The 17,213-nt window shown below is 39.8% G+C and overlaps 1 protein-coding gene and 1 long non-coding RNA gene across 3 annotated transcripts in view; one reads left to right on the forward strand and one right to left on the reverse strand.

Moving 5' to 3' along the window:
- The window catches only part of GPBP1L1 (GC-rich promoter binding protein 1 like 1), a 31,867-nt gene that overhangs the window by 5,481 nt on the left and 9,173 nt on the right, over positions 1–17,213 (reverse strand). For both annotated transcript variants that reach the window (XM_063166005.1, XM_063166004.1), the window contains exons 2-8: positions 11,093–11,974; positions 10,335–10,449; positions 9,918–10,047; positions 9,273–9,556; positions 6,498–6,570; positions 5,164–5,357; positions 1,151–1,291 (exon numbers count right to left, since the gene is read on the reverse strand). In XM_063166005.1, the coding sequence (XP_063022075.1) occupies positions 1,151–1,291; positions 5,164–5,357; positions 6,498–6,570; positions 9,273–9,556; positions 9,918–10,047; positions 10,335–10,394 (882 nt within the window). In that variant the 5' untranslated portion in view covers positions 10,395–10,449; positions 11,093–11,974. The remainder of the gene's footprint in view (positions 1–1,150; positions 1,292–5,163; positions 5,358–6,497; positions 6,571–9,272; positions 9,557–9,917; positions 10,048–10,334; positions 10,450–11,092; positions 11,975–17,213) is intronic.
- On the forward strand, positions 1,205–6,890 carry LOC134423196 (uncharacterized). The gene is made up of 3 exons (XR_010029026.1): positions 1,205–1,329; positions 5,497–5,636; positions 6,652–6,890. It is a non-coding gene; the product is annotated as an uncharacterized LOC134423196 (long non-coding RNA).

Here is a 17,213-nt window from a genome sequence, read left to right on the forward strand (position 1 = left end):
CCTGCTGAGGTGAAAGCCTGTTGAAATTTACATATTTACACTGTCCATACTGTGCTGTGCATTACACAAAAGGAAAGCTGTCAGCAGCACAAAGAACTTGGTCTAAAGAGAGAGAAAAGCAAGGTAAGGGAAAGAAACAGAGTGTAAGATCTATCTGTCAAAGTGACAGGTGCCTGTGTATTAACTGTTGCCTTTAATGACTGCTTGTACACTCAGCTCTGGCCAAGGCAGAAAAGCGCAGGTTGCTGCAAAGTAAAGTCTGCAAAGCAGAGAACCATAAACATGACAAGGCCTTATTTTAGAAGTAATGCCTATAACAGAACAAGACAAGTGCACAACTAGAAAAATCCATAAATTCTACAGTTAAAGCAAGTTAATTTCAGATGTTGTGAATCATCATTTACAGAATCACAAAATCATTAAGGTTGGAAAAGACTTCCGAGATCATCAAGTCAAACCTGTAAAGAGCAGCGGCACTGGCCAGGAATTTACCACAGTCTATTTCCATTTTTTTTCTTGTGCTCTGTCACAGATATTGCTGAAATATTAAGAGATTTGTATTTCAAGGTTCTTTCTACACTTCAGACCAAAACTAGGGGCAAGTCAGCAGATTACCTCCTTCCAATGTCAAAATTAAAAAGAGATACTGTAGCTGAAAAGTCATATGTACACATGTTAAACTCTTTCAGCCCCCTCAGATCTGAGTGCTTGTGCTGTTGTTCCAGAGAAAGGAAATTAGGCAGATCACCTTCCTTCCCCTTCCTTTCCTATACTGAAAAACATCATGGGAATCAATTTGCCTACCTATTCACATCAGTCCTTGGTGTCTGCACTCCCATAACACCAAGCTGACGCATGTCTTGTTACACAACACCACTTAAGGCATTAGCACTTTTTTTTTTTACTGGAAGGAAATTCTAATACAGTTGAACAAACATCAATGGCTTTACAGATAGATAAACCCCATTTTTATTTCTTTTAGTGTATCACTGATGTGGCAGAATGTGCTAAGAATGTACAAGTGAGTCATCCCTCAAGGGTGCAAAGGTACGTACCACATGCAGAGAGGGCTTTATCATAAACTAGAGTTTATGCTCTAGTAGGTGATAGGTACAAAAGCTCCCAGCCTATCCCCAAGCCCAACCCTTACCTCTTTGGGAGAGGTGAGGACTGAGCCGCTTGCCAGTACCGCTGGTTTGGTTACAGACACTGGACTGGTAAAGGCAGAGTCACGGGTGGAGGACAGCGAGCCTGGTTTATGTTCACTTCTGTTGGCTTTCCATGGGCTTGGCTGTATTGAAGAGAACACAAAACACAGAGCAGTAAATGGTAAGGCATGAGCAGGGGCTGCTTGCAAGTATTGAAAGAAATAAGCAACATTGTGTTGTCTGTTGTATGAATTTCCTCTTCTTCTTCCCTTTTCAACAGCAGTCTCAACACGTTTGTTTCAACACCCGTTGTTTTCCCCTGGCATCTTCTGTTTTCCCCAAATCACACACAATTCTGGTTCATGGGCACCACCCTTCAGTAAAACACCATTAAGAGCTCACAGAGAAAATCCAGCATTGCCCTTCATTAATTGGAATCACAACTGTGTAAAGCAATTCACCTTACAGCTACCCACAGATGGGAAATAAAAAAAAAAATCCCAATTAAAATGACATTTCTTAGGAGGACACTGCACACCACAAAACAAGGCTTCCAATCACTTGACAGGAAGTTTCCCTGTGTGAAGATCATCATGCAGTAGTTCTGTTTAGAGTGAGAATGAAAATTATTTATTTCCTAGGGCCCTGAAAATGACCATAATTGCACCAACTTAGCAACAATAACAAGAAAAAGAAGCAAAAGCAGCCAATTTATTACAGGGCAGGATCACTTGCAGTTTTGGCCTGGATACCCTCTGCAGTATCCCTTTGAATATACTGGTCATTTGGCTGAAGAGCAAAGACTTCAAGATAAGTTTTTGTTACTTGGAATGTTGTTCTTGAAGCTCTCTTATCAGTCAGGGACAAACACAGTGAAGTGAGAGTCTACAAAAACAATCCTAAGAAGAAACTTGTACCAAGTAGCACTAGCAAAACTCTGTCAGAACATTAAAGCACACAGGTTCCTTTGACCCACTGGACTTCTGAAGCCAGCTTCAAGTCACTTGTAAAATAATTCATGCACAAATGGGATTCAGCTAAATCTGATATGCAACAGATCTTGCAATCTGCCAGCAATGAGAACAGAGGCACTATTTCAGTATGTTGTCACTGTCTACTGTGTTCTATGAATTTTTAAAAAAATACATTGTATGGGGAGGCCATCAGCTTCACTCCTTCATTCTAACTTAAAAATGAGCATCCCACAGTATCAAATAGATTCTATGGCACTCACAGCACACATTAAAAACATCCCCTTTAAACCTCAGAAATCTCCTGATGTGCACAATATTTACTGCCTGTACTAAAATCAGGGTGCAATATGACTCTGACAAGAAGTTTCTCTCCACAGCTCCAGGGTTGCACTTTTCCATTCCCACTCTCGGCTGCCCAGTGCTATTCTCCAGGTTTCCACAAAGGGGCAGCTCCCAGCTCAGACAGATCCACAGACTGACCCCTCTTGCTTTCCCTGCATGGCTGAGTGTGACCTTCATGGATGGCCTGACTGTGAGCTATTGTCCATCTCCTCTAGCCAGAAAGAACACACTTGTTTCACTGCCATCAGTTCTCTTCCTTTCTGAACTACTTGGTACAACTTAACAAAATCATTTTTCATTCAGTTTTCCTGTGACAGCTTTCCAATACTGCTGACTTTGTGGAAAGGAATGTTTTGACTCCTCTACTACTTTATGCACTGCAATTCCTGGATAACTTTCTAGAAGTCTTCAGGCTAATGCATCCTACCACAGCTGCTTTAAGGCTGTGACTTAAAAAAGGCATCAATGCACACAGCTTTTCTGGCTAAGGATATGCTGATACTCCACCTTTGGGTTTTGCTAATGGTCACCATTCATTAACAAAAGCACTGTTGATGACATCAGATAATTCTTCCCACTCCAACCACCGAGGAATATCACACTGCCCCACTAATCACAGCACCACCTAAGTGTGTAAACACTTAGAAATTAGCAGCTAAATCACTCAGTACATATTTATAGCCTGCTTAATGTGACTGATCTAAAAAAAATAATACCTTTTCCATTAACCAAAGAACATTTCCTTTTTTATCAATACTACAATATTTCATGTATAAATCCAGGTGTAATTCAGGCCTACTGGATTCAGTGAAGTAAAAACTTAACTAAAAGGGAACTTAGGCAGATACCACTACATACTGCCATAATCTCTGATTTAAATACAGATTAACAATCTGGAATGCAAATGAAATATGTCACATGTAAAACAAGCTAAAAAAGAAAAGCCCTACCACTATCTTTTGATGGATGCTGAACCTTCAGATCACAGTCAGTTTTATTCCAACTGTGAGCACTGAATAATGTATTCTTTTTATCTGAAGAATCAAAACCTACATAGTCTAATTTCAGAACATGGTTAGCAAAAGCTTAGAGAGCAGCTCTCCTTGACTGAATTAATGAAAACCCTCTGTCCACAGGCTTCAGAATGCAACAGCAATTGCACAGCAAGCTGCAAGGAGCAACTGGCTGTGCAATTACTGTTGCACTTGTTGCAGCTTCTCCTAAAGCTGCTACATTAGCTAAGCAGATTTTTATGCCCAAATTCTACATTGTAATGCAATGGGTATATCATGACCAGCAGTAACAACACACATTCCCATAACTTTCAGAAGTGCATTTTCAACTCTCAATCTCTACACTGGTATAGCATTAATTTTCAGACCTCAGAAATTATCTTTACATCCAACAGCCAGTAACACAGACAAGCTGAATGCACTGTGGTTCACTAAAATTCTGTTTACTTTGAAGCCAGAGACAATCTAACAGTCTGGTCAGAAACTGTATCTCTGGCCTTTTGTTTCAAAGAACACAAAAAACATCCAGACTTAATCCAGGTCAGGCTGTATCTACACATGTATCAATCAAGCTGTAAAAGCAAAAATAAAAGCCACAGCAGGCTCCTTATTCATTAAAAATTGCATTTTGTTTACCTATTCTAAACAAGAACATACATGCACTGAAAACTGTGTGTGGAATGAAAAACTCCTTATAAACACCCTTTCTAATGGGTCAATTAATCCCATCTTACCAAGAAGTAGATCAGCTGTCAAATTAAATGTTTAGACAGGATTATTTGATAATAATTTTCACCACTACAATTTTTTCTGTAGCTGGCAGAATTTAACATGAATTAACAAAAATTTACAAAAGAGGAAGATCTAAACTTGCTTTCTTACAAAAAGAAGCTGGGGGACTCTTTTTTTTGTTTTCATCTTTCAAGTGTGTTAAGAATTTTCTACTGTAATCATAGGGAAGATTTTGTTGGAATGCCACAGACAGCATTAGTAATTAATACATTTTAGAACTCAAAGTATTTGGACATCTCTTTAAAGAATAACCCAGCTAACTTTTTTTAAAGTTTTTGAAATACTTTCACTATTAATTCTTCAAAATTTCTAATGCATCTATACATGTTGTTTCTACAGAGAAATGGGCAAGACTAAGGCTAGAACTAAGGAAAAAAAAACACTTTTTTTTTTTTTAGCACGACCGTACTTCCTTCAGTAAAAGAACTATAGCACAAACTCCATGGCTTTTCCAGATTGTTTTTAAGGCTCAACTAAATTACACCTGAATTGCAGGATGTTACAATCTAATCTGATCTTTGCCTCTATTGTTCTGGACACATCAAAGTATTGTAACCCAATAAAGATTTTTCAAGGTAGTCATGTGAACAGTTCAAGCACATAGCAGCACACATTCCACCTCTCCAGCAGTGCTCATTTTGTCTTATTAAGATAAGGATTTGTCTCATGCATGAGGACACACCCATTCAAATAGACAGCAGTGTAGTCAGAGGTTAGCTCTCCCTATGGACAAACCCCAAAGGCATTTTAACAGAGAACAACAACTTTAGTAGCAAATAGATCTCTACTGTAAAAGCCACTGCCCAGAAACCACTGGATTCCAACTCCTGCTACTTGTTGGGAGGTTGATTCCTTTGATCTGCAGTTCACTAATTTGGTTGGAACCCCCTGTACCTTGGAAGGAGGAGCTGCAGGTTTAGGAACCAGATTTTTGTAGACACTTGGGACAATGGTGGTGGCTTTGTTGCCGTTTGCCAGGTGAGAAACAGGTGATGTAAATGCAGCTGAGAAGGCGGCAGAAGGATCCTCTTTTGAAACCTTTTTGATGACCAGCATCTTGGTAGGTTGCTTGGCACTAGGGGGGTTTTCTGTAAAAACAGAACAAGAGATTCTGAAACACAAATATCCAGTTTCAGAACAGCTTCAGTACACTGGTCCAGTTCCTCCCTCTCCATCTTAGACACTGCACATCTGATTCTGAGACCATCAGCTGCTCTTTTGTTTCAGCTCTGAGAGAAGATACTGGATGTGGATAGCTAAACACAATCTTTTCTAATTCAAACACAACAGCTCCCTTGATGCTGAAAGGAAAAACCTACAGTGACATCAGCTAACAGCCTTGCACCATTCTACAGAAATCAGAACAGGTATGAGTATTTTTTTGAGCAACCATGCATCAGCTTTAGTTCACTAACACAGCAAAAATATTTACATAACCTATACCTCAAAAGACACACTGCTTTTACAAACCAGCACAGTTAATGCTTCTTAGGCCAAATAAACATATTTCCAGGAGCATAACAATTTAAAAAATACTAATAGTATAAACAGATAAATGCCCTATAAATATGCTGTCATTAAGCTTTGAACAGAACAACAGCTACCTGACAAACATGCAAAAAGAATACAACCCAACAGTATTGCAAGAAGTGTTTCTGAGTTTCTTTTGCATTTGTACTATTTACAGTATCTAACCCAACTAATCCAACTAGTTATTAACAAATCTGTGTTTAGCTGCCAGAAGTGGTACCTTGTTTCACTTTTTTAAAGGCATAGATTCACAGAGTACATCAGGATCAAAAGCAAGGCTGTTGTGAGTTTAAAAAAATCAACTAAACACAAAGCACAGAACTACGACAGCTTTGCTGTATTTCCACTATGTAGATCCCAAGTCAGGAACTAATGTCTAGTTCACTCCAATCTGCTCTGCCCTTCAAGTGATGCCTGTGTGAAACTGTAACTGCAGCACCACAGGAAGCAAACACAGAACAGTGACATTACTGCCACTGGCTGTTTTTTAATGACAAGACAAGCACAGTTTCAAATAGACAAAAAGGCCAAGAGATTAGGGAAGATTGTGGGAGGAAAACAGCAAAGGACAGAAAGCAGTAAACTGTCTGCTTCACTTAAATTTTTAAAATATTTTTCAGTGAAAATACCCAGCATTTAAACACCAGTTACAACTTTCTGCTCTGTCATCAGCTTTATGTACAGTGACCTTTACCTACCCCATACTCCAGAAGGTGTCCCTAAAGGTTTGTTCTGGTTGTTCTGTCTTCCAGCTTCTGGATTCAAAGATGGCTGTAAAAAGACAATGTAAATGAATACATTGTTATATCACATATAACAAAAAAATAATCAGTATTAAAATTTTGCTTCCAGGAACCCAGAGGATGGGTAGGTTTCTCTGAACAGCAGCTGAAGTGGAAGAGAGTGCTTTGCCACAAATCATCAGAAAATCGAGTTTGCCTTCTCCTTGGTTTCTGCTGTATTTGCAATGGAACTACCAGAGGGTTCAGGATAAATCCTTTAGTCTTCTCCTATAATTAAGTAGATTCTAGTAGAACCAGTACATGTATTAAAAAATTAGGTATTTGATCAGCAGCTCAAAAAATAAAATAGAATCCACATCATTAGTAAATGAAGAATCTATCGTAATGTCATAAGTATTTTAGTACAATAATTATGCATGAGCCAATTAAAAAAACACCCCAAAGCAATACTAGATTCATAATGTAAAGGAATATATTTACTAACAACAAAAAAAAAGCTACATTTAAATTTGTATGAAACCTCAGAGTGCACTTTTTAGGACAAGAGTGCATGCAGACTCAGTGCTCTCTGCACACTTACATGAGATTCAGTTTCACAACTCAACTTGGTGGAACAACTATAGACATGTCCAAGCTCAAAGCAGAGTGAATAAAATCTAAGCACTCAATGACAAGTGTTCTTGATTAGCTATTCCTCTTTCCCTGTCCCAAATAACCTCAGTTCAAAATACAGCCATCTTTTTCCTCTTTTTAATGAATTCCTCACATGTCAGTTACTATGGTGACAGCATAACTCTGTAATAGTGAGCATCTGAAATAGTAGGTACTTCTGTTCTGTAAGAGTAAGGAAAAAATGTCACACCATGGCATAAATTCCTGCCTCAGTCTCCAGAAACTCCTCTGTTTAAGTGCTTCAATTTTTAGCTACAGGTCAGTTTTACTGCAGGGGTGCTCACACTTAGACAAACAGCCTGCTTTGCAGACCTCTCAGGAAAAGTGTTGTCAGGCCTAACAGCTACACACTTAACCACAGCACACATCAGTTTCACCCTATGGCAGAGACAGTACAGAGTTACTAAACAAAGCTTGCTGCTAGCCAGTGTGTGGTATTATCATCTTAAAAATGAGAGAAGTAATTAGAGAAGAAACAGCCATGTAGCTGGGGAGGGCACTCATCAAGGCACTGAAGAGGAGAATGAAGTACATGGAAGAAAGATTTAGACCAAGATAGACAACAAGAGATTGCACAGTTGCAATCATGGTAATATTTCTAGATTTCAATAGACTTCTGACAGTCACAAAAACAGGCTTATAGAAAGCCTGAATTACAATATTCTTGAGAAATCAGCTAGTAGAAATCTACACACAAGCTTTATTCCCACTCTCCAGCTGTTAACCACTCTGTGATGCAGGCTCTTGCTCCAAGCAGCAGCAGCTGAACAAGAGCATGCAATCACTTCCCAGGCCCTTCACTGAAAAAAACCCCAGCAGCTTAAATCAAACTACCTCCTGTGGCAATTTAAGTGTAGGCTCTGGATTTTGGCCTGAAGCAGCTGTGGGTATTCAAGAATTTCACTCTGACTCGTAAATTCCTGAGCAGAAGCCATCAAACTGCCACAGCAATTTTAGCTGTGAACAACCTTCCAGAGACAAATGCTGAATAAGACAGCAAAAATCTCATCATGATGATACACACAAGTGTGCACAGTATCACTAGAACCTCTCATGACAGGAGGCAGTAAAGGCTTTAGCACTGAAGATGAAGACAGAAGAACTGCATTAGGGGAAGGGACAGAGTTACCAGAACCTTACAGAGGATATTCTCATTACACTGGTCAAGAAGAGCCTAGAGACAGCAAGAAATAGATGCAGAAAGAAAAACACGTGGTCTGATAATATAACACTCTTCAGGGGTCAGGAGAAATAGAATTAAATTGAAAAGAGAAAGCAGAAAAGGTGCACATCTCTCAAAGCATTAGCATTAAGGAAGGCACATGGTAAGGATGAAAGCTGTAAATTGAAGTACTGTTTGATAAAGTTTGAAAAACTAAAGATATTCCAGTAAAAATAGAGCCAGGATGTAAGAGACTATCATACTGATAATACCACATGAATCAAAATGCTGAATAAGAAGAAAGTTGGTCATCTGGAGATGCTGATGGAAGAAATGGCTCAAGAAACCCTGATCCACAGATTAACAGAGAGAGAGGAAAACATCTCTGCTAATACTGTTCCAGAAGATTCAAGGCAGATGGTGGCTAAAGTCTGAGCATGTCATGAACAAGCTTGGGAAGGTTATCACAAACACCAACACGTATCAGAGTGAAGGAGACAGGAAGACTGAAGCAGGCAGACTGAAGATAAACTGAACAGATGTATTTCTAGGAGCAAAAAAAAGGCTTTGTAAGCAAAGCCACAAAGTCAATACAACTACTCTTCCTCTGTCACCTTACGGGTTTCACTGAGGACCTGGTTTGAATGTTACAATGCCTTCAGTTCACAATAACCATTTGGCAAAACATATGAGCCAAACCCCATAATCCAACAGGTCTTCAAGTCCTGAGGGCTCTGGGTACCAGTCAGCATCCTATCAGTGCCAGAATAATTTTGTTAAATTTGTCATGTACGGAATGCAATTCTAGATCCTCACCACCTATCAATGCTAATGCAAACGAGATTGAAAAGCCATTTCTCACACCTTCCACTTCTAGTGAGAAGCTACACACTTACAAAGTCTTCCTCCTCAAACTGCAAATGCTCTTTATCTTCCTTCTTCTCTTCCCTGGATTCAACAGGCAGCTTTTCTTGAAAGGCGGAACTTTTCCGAGAATGGAAGTTGCCATTCCAGTGGCGATGAACTCCAGTTCCTCCTCCTCCACGCTGGCTCACACCATCATGGCCCCGTGAGGGACCATGCCAGCCAGGCTGGCTGCCAGACAGCCCAACATGAGCTCCTTTAGAAACACCAGAATCTACAGAATCATGGCGGAGAAGGGACGGCTGATGCCAGCAGTCTGAACAAAAAGAGAGAAGGATGCAAATTAAAAAAAACAACACGGTATGCAGAATACTGGAAATATCAGGTTGTTTTTCTTGTTGTTCAGCCAGTGCTCACTAAGGAACTGCTGAGCTGAACTTATCAAGTACTGTGTGATTATATCAGAAAACAAATCAAGCCACACAATGCACATACAGCTACTATGAAAACCTCTTAAGGCCTGAGCACATTGCAGAGGAGAAGAAAATAGCACAACTTCCTCACAGGATGCTTTGAACAGGTACAGTTTAGGAAAATGTTTCTATTCTGCTGAATTTCTCATTCTGTAGAATATTTCAGACTGTTTGCTCTCAGGCTGCACTCTGATCCTTACTCACCTCCCGCAGTCCGGAGGGGCCCATTATTGAAAAATCCATCGGAAGAGTTGTGTCTCCTGCGGCTCACGCCAAAGCGGCCCTCTCCCCGTGGAAGATGCTCTCCATGTTTCTCAAAGGTGGCTGCAGGGGACTGCAGAAAGTAAACATGTAATGAAGCACTCATCTGGACTCTCCAGGAGCCTGTCAGCCTAGCAGTGACATTTGGCTAAGTGAAAAAACCAGCAACCCCCACATTCCTGTATCAGTTTTCAATACAGCATCCATAACTGCATTGATCAGCCAGCAACATCAACGAGCCTGGATGGGATCAGAACAGCTCACAAATCCACCAGTCTCACACAGAATCACAGAGAAACCAACACACTGATCTTACCCATGGCCACAGCTGTGAAAGGAGCTGATCTGTATTAATGTTACCTTGGTTGACTGTGGTGTTGAGAAGTTAAGCCAGGCAGGAACAAAGTCATGCTGCGCCATTTAGGTCCAGTGTCTCCCTTCAATAAAATGAGGCATCAAACCTCATGGCCAGGCTCTGTAAATGAGAAGAACATTCCCTGTCAACTTATGCAAACTGAAATAATAATACAATTTATCTCTCAATGTTTGGCCCACATAGATAGGAGGGGTAAAGTGCTAAAGTTTTTTGTATTATACTTGATAATTTTTCTTCTCCTGCTTTGTTCCTCTGACTGAAACAGGTAAGAACTTCAACAGTCCCAGTTACTTCCAGTTTACAATTAACACACCCATGAGGTTCATGACAGAATGGGTGTGGAGGGGGAAGAAAACAGAACCAATGGCAAAGCAAAGCCATACAAGGCAGATGTAAAAATCAAGACATGACAGAATTTGGGGTACAATCCTTCATTGCCTCACAGTCTGCATGTTTTATTCCAGAGGCTGTAAATCAAATATGACCAACTGGTGATGTTAAGAGACATTCAAAGCAGATCAGAGACCTGAAAGACAACCATATCCCAGCTCCTGCACCCCTATGTTCTTTCCAACGTATCACAGCAATTGTTACTGCTCAAAATTATGAACATTTCACTATTGCACCGTATAGCTGAATTCCACCTTTTTTTGTGGAAGATTCTCCAATTCACCATTTTGCTTTACTTTTCAACTTTAATTTACCTAGAAGCAAGTCAACACAGATACATATGATCACTCACCCTGAGTTTGGCCTCTGCAGTCCAATGTCCTCAGTCTGTGTGCTTCAGTGACCTCTGGGTTCCTTCCCTGTGCAGAGCTCTGGAAGGCCAGCCTTGAGGCAACAGTGCGTCTCGAAGCAGAGCACGAGAGGCCGCACTCTGTGCCAACTGCGCCCTTCACCCCCTCAGCTGCTCATTTTACCCTCTCTTTGCACTCTCACTACAAAAAAAAGATACCTAAGAAGGTAATTTATATTTAAAAAAGCCACGCCCACGTTCACCTCATTAAATTTCCTCTGGTCGTGGTAGTAGAGAAATCAGCCTTTACATTACAAAAAGGTTTGTCAAGTCTGCGTGACAACATTCAGAGCAACATCGTGGTTAATACTGAACAGATACACTCAAGGCTGCTGGACAGTTCATGATCTGCAGCAGATCAATCTAAACACTGGAAAAAAAGATGTTACATAAAAATGTTTGCCCTAAATGCCGAGATCTAAATAAGATGCATCTGCCCAAGTGCTCTTAAAATATAAATTTCATTTTTATCATGTACATCTGCTAAAAAAAGGTAAAATATTTAAAAAATGAATGTTAGGATATACTCTAGTCTTCACGTAACTTGGCTAATGCTCCACAGAGCTAAGCACTACTTGATATAAAGCTCAGAAGCAGGCACAAATGTTCTCCCTGTTTTTCACCATTTACATGCTGAAACATAGGTCATATGAACAAAAAAAAGCCAGGTCCAAAAATAATCTCTTCTACTCTATTTTTTGTAGACTGGGTGCTGCTTTTAAAGGGACACAATTAATCCACAAGAGCTTCTTGTTCTACAGTGAAGAGTTCACTTCTGGGTCATAGTCCTCTTCCATCAAAGAGGTGAGACAGGAACTGTAGTCACTGTAAAAAACCAAACACAATTCCATCAATACAAGTGGCATAAACATGACAAAGTTTGACTAAAGAGAAGAACAGAAAGGGAAATTGAGCAACTATAGTGTGAGTGCCAACAGCTATTTGATGTCCAATCAAAACAAAACCTGAAATAATTTAATTAAAAAAGAGTCTCTGAAAAGGACATTTTTACTTTTAAATGATCACTTCCCAGATTTAGTCCACAAAAGGGCAACAAAACCAATCAGAATAAAGGGAAGACTGGAGAAACTGCATGCAGCTGATGAAAGCAATTCCACACTTCATAGGAATTTTAAAACCTGCTGCTCAAATAATGAGACCTGGGGCTGCAGGTAGGCCTGGCCATTCCAAATGCCCACAATCTCATCTCTACATGCCCACATCATTCCTAATCTGCTCCAGTACAGCCAGAGTCCCCTCTCAAGAGGATGTCAGTAATACAAATGGCATTCCATTAACTTCTCCATGGAAAACACCACCATCAACACCAAAACCTGAGTTACTTTGCTACAACATTTTTTCTTGAACCATCCTACCTAACCAGAAGCAAATACAGAGTTTGGTGATCCTAAGACAACTGACAAGTTTTATTACTGTTTTGATGCCATCAGCTGTTTCATAGGATGCCTTTAGGTGTGCCTTATTATGCTTTTATATTTGACTTATTCGAGTTTGTTTTATTTGTTTGGATATGGTTCCATTCTTTGATCAGTTTTGGTTTTCACTGTGTATGTTATGTCATTCTTTACTTTTAAAGTAAAGGTGATTTTGATCAAGGCTCAAAATAAACACACCCTGGGGAACAGTAAAATAATCACCACCTTATATCTTCTGGGTCACACCTTTAATAAACCCCTTCATTTTTATGTTTTGGTTTTCTTTTTTTTTCCTGGAAGTAGATGTTACTGTTGTATAGAGGAGTTTGGAGAGATGGAAACACTTCTGCACCTAAGCTCTGAGCCACAATCACATTTCTGCAGCCAAAGTAAGAAGAAGCAGTCTCACAACACATATAAACCACCAGCCAAGATGAGGAAAAAGCTGAGTACTCATGGCCACACACAGTACTGACCTGGGAACTTTGTGAGCCTTCACCCCACCCTGTGCTACAATCTACTGAGCGTCACACACTGCAAACAACTCAAGTTCTAATCTACAGAAACATGGTTTTATATTAAAGTGTGCATAATGGAACATCTGCTACAGACAGAACAGCCTTCCCATCCTGCTGAACTCTGTACAGGTACAGAACTCCTTCAGATGTGACCTTCTAAGTCTACTACCAAAGGTTTGAGCAGTAAGTAGAAGATAAAACAGGGACAAAGTCAATGCAGTGGACTGTATTTAAACAAGATTCATTACCTTATGAATAAATATGCTTTTCAGAACAAACTGTATAGCAATTAAGCTAGGCTGAGCTATTGATAGAAGTTAAAAAATTTAAGAAGTTGATTTAATGAACCTTGAGAATGGTTCACAGCAGTGTGGAAAATGGACCTAAAGAAAGCCCCCAGAGAACTGTTCTCTGGATTTCAGGTATTTAAATAAATGAACACCACAGAACTGCAGTTTTGAAATAAGAATGAGGTCTGAGCACAAAATAAAAATTAAAACACCACAGGTTCCATTTACCAAAATGGTTCCCAGGAGCTTTGGAAAAGGCAAGGAAAAACCATATCAACAATTGTGGTGCTGTGAGTCTTCCCTTTATATTTCAGCACAATCAAAGTGAAGGTGAAGCATTTTCTACAACAATTTATAGATGATCTTGCAGAGATTTGGGTCTCCTGAGCTGCCATTCTGACATCACTGTTAGCATGAGTGGCAGTTCCTTATCAGTGCTAACGTGCAAGTAGGCAGCCCAGGACAATGCCTGGACCTGACTGCAGAATTCAGCAGGGACATGCACAACTCTTCAGTCATCGCCTTCCTGGGCATGTCCCAGCACAAAGAGAACAAAGGACGCCACATTTAAATGCAAGACATTTTGCTAAAGCAAAACCCTTGTTAGATGAAGTGCTGTAAATTATAGTCCACTGAAACCCTTTGGTCTCCAGGATTAGCCCACGTGCCCCCTTCTCACACACACTCTGAGTCCTGTCCAACAGCAGCACATCTCCAACCTGCCTGAGACACTTCCATAACTACCACTCTACTGATAACATCACCACAAATTGCTAATGGGAACCCAAAGTCTCTCCATTACCCTCTCTGTAATAAATTCTTGAGAAAAAAAAGTGCAAGACCAAGAACAAACAGCATCAGGACTCCCAGGATACTCAGAATTTTAAGCCAGAGTCTGTATTACCATTTAATATCAGAGTTCTATGCAACTCTGCTCAGTTGTTTTGCTTTCAGGCACATTTATACATTTTTGCCTCCAAAATGGGAGTGGGCACAGTTTATTTGTGCTTTATGTAGAAGTCAACTTGGAGTTATTAAAAAAACCCAGCCTAAATTCAACTGGGTGTTTTCTTGTGCTACCCAAGTGCCCAACCACATTCTATTCAGTTCTTCACGATACTCAGGATTTTACCCAAGGTACATGGACTCATCAAGTCATGCCTCTTCCAAACTAAGAGAATCCATGGAAGCCTTCTGAATGCCACTAATCATCCTTATTAGCCTTTACCCTATTCTTTAGGTATATCATCACCAAAACAGCATCAAATGTTCATGATTTGGGAGTATGGCAGTGGCAAACCTGTGCATTCCTAATATCTAACACAGTTATTTTTCCCCTATTGCTACACAGAACTGAAATGACCTTTGACAAGTACTCAGTTCTTCTATTACTGCATTTACAGCTCAATCGAACTGATCTCTGCTTCACTATGGAAAACACAAGGACAAAGATCAGCAGTAGACACTCCCAATTCCAGAAAAAAAGCAAACAAAAGTGCTTGTCAATGCAAATCTAATTAATTCTTGCTTTCCTTTTAAATGAATTAAAATGTGAATTATTTCTGGTAATAAGAATCAGAAAAAGAGAAACGAATAGTAATATCACTAAATGAAATGTTCTCTAAAGGCATATCTCCTTTCAGAACAATGAAATCTGCTTTAATGAGCTTTGGTGTAGAAAAAAAACCTGTCAGCTATCCCAAAATATTATTTCACCCATCAAAATGGGTAAGTCTTTGGTAAGTAATCTAAGTATGAAAAAGAATTAAACTCTGTATTATGGGTTCCACTTATTTTTAAAGGTTCACTAGAACTGTTAACAATTTATATGATCACTTTTTACATGTAACATTAAAAATGCCTTACCTGCTACTTCATAGCCACTTATTTTCTTAAGTTTTTGTTGTTCCAAAAGTAATTTTCCCTTGTTAAGTGCCTAAGTTTCACAACTAAATATCATAATGTCATTTTACATGCAAGTAAAAGAGGTATTTATCACTGAGTCAAACAAAATTGTCAGGTGTTCTTTTATATACCAGATTTTATAGTGTATTTGTCTAAACAAGTATGAAAACAGAAGGAACATACAACCACATTGAATTTAAAGAGACACAGACCACAGTAAGAAACATGTGCAGTCACAGACAAACCCCCATTCTCCAATATCCCTTCCATGAAGTTCCTGTGTACCTCAGTTGAACGGAGCTGCCTGGTTGTTTTCAGCCTTCTGTTTAATTTCATTTCTGCTCCTAACACAGACTTGATCAGACAATCTCTAAACCAGAGTTTCTAAAGCTTTGAGTGCCAAGCTGAGCTTTTCAGATACACCTGGCAGTGGGAACCCAGGAGGTGCTCAATATGGAAAGACCTACACTGACCAGAACACGAGCCTAGAGAGACGAGCTCCATATCATCAGAGCCAATGAGCTATGGCAGTTTGCACTGGAAACAGATCAAGATACTTCAGAAGCCCAAAGAAACAGAACAGATGAGCCTTAGCAGTGGTGCATTTTTCCTATTTCTTCCTCTCCCATCTCCTGCCTTGGCCTCCAAGGCTGTAAAACCACAAGGAGCAGCAGTGTCCCCTGAGCTCCAGGCTGCCCTGTGCTGCTCCAGCCCTCTCTGGGAATACCTGGAACTCAGGCTTCCAACCTTTGTCCACATCACTGCAGGCCACATTTCTGGAATGGACACATTTCACTGGGTGCTTTTTCTGCTTCACAGTAGCCTGCAAACATCCCCAGCTCCCTTCAGCACTGCTGTCTACCAGGGATCCTATTAACTGCAGCCTCTACTTCAGTTTCTCCTTTCCTGCAACAGCAAATCATGAAGATGCAGGGATAGGCTTTCAAGAACCTTTAGCAGAAAACCAGCATAAAAGTAAACTTTTACCCTTCATTACACATTTATCAATCCAGTTAATAGCAGCTGTAAAAGGTCAGAAGGGCAACACCTGTCTATCCCTGACAGTTTTAGTTCACTGGACTTCTATCTATTACTCTAAATAAAACATGTTCACTTTAAAGAAGTAAAAATTTGTTTTTCTAACCAGCCAAGTCAATGGGGATTTCAGTAATATTCCTAAAGATCAGATGTCAGCTGGGTTGCAAAAGCATTCAGAAGCATTAGTGAACAATTTAATGGATGCAGAAGGCAGAACAGAATTTACTTCCCTCATCAGTTTTCTTTCTGTGAAGCTCTTTTAAAGTTATTTAATCCAGCAGATATGCCCAAACATTCAAAACAGACCACTTTCCACTTAGCTACTTTTTGGAGTAGTGTCACTGAATAGGTGTATGTTGCTTTAAAACAAGGAATTACTACAATGTGTACTCACTAAAATATCTCTTTCTAATAACCTCCAACTCACCCAATACATTCACAGAAATTGGAAGCCACAGCCTGGGGTCCAACTCTGGAAGATTCAGAAGTATCCTACAGATTTCCTTAAGGATAACAAAAATCCTCACATAAATTTCACTACCCTGAAAAAAACCCAAACAGAACATGGCTTGGTCTTACATAAACATTTCATTGAGATAATCACATTTGGGCACACAAATTAAAGAACATTTAGTTACAGCCCCCTGCCATAGGAAGAGACACCTTCCACTTGACCAGGTTGCTCACTTCCAGCCATCCACAACTTCTCTGGGCTATCTGTGCCAGCAAACTCCATTTATAACATAATTATCAACTCTGCTTCAACTCTGCATGCATTATTAGGCCTCACTGTAAAAGACAAGTGCAGCACAACTCATTCAGTTGTTGTAACAACTCTGAGCCACATCCTCACAAGTTGAGATCATTCATTTCCAGT

Source organism: Melospiza melodia, chromosome 11 (genome assembly GCF_035770615.1).
Source record: "Melospiza melodia melodia isolate bMelMel2 chromosome 11, bMelMel2.pri, whole genome shotgun sequence".
Taxonomy (NCBI): Eukaryota; Metazoa; Chordata; class Aves; order Passeriformes; family Passerellidae; genus Melospiza; species Melospiza melodia.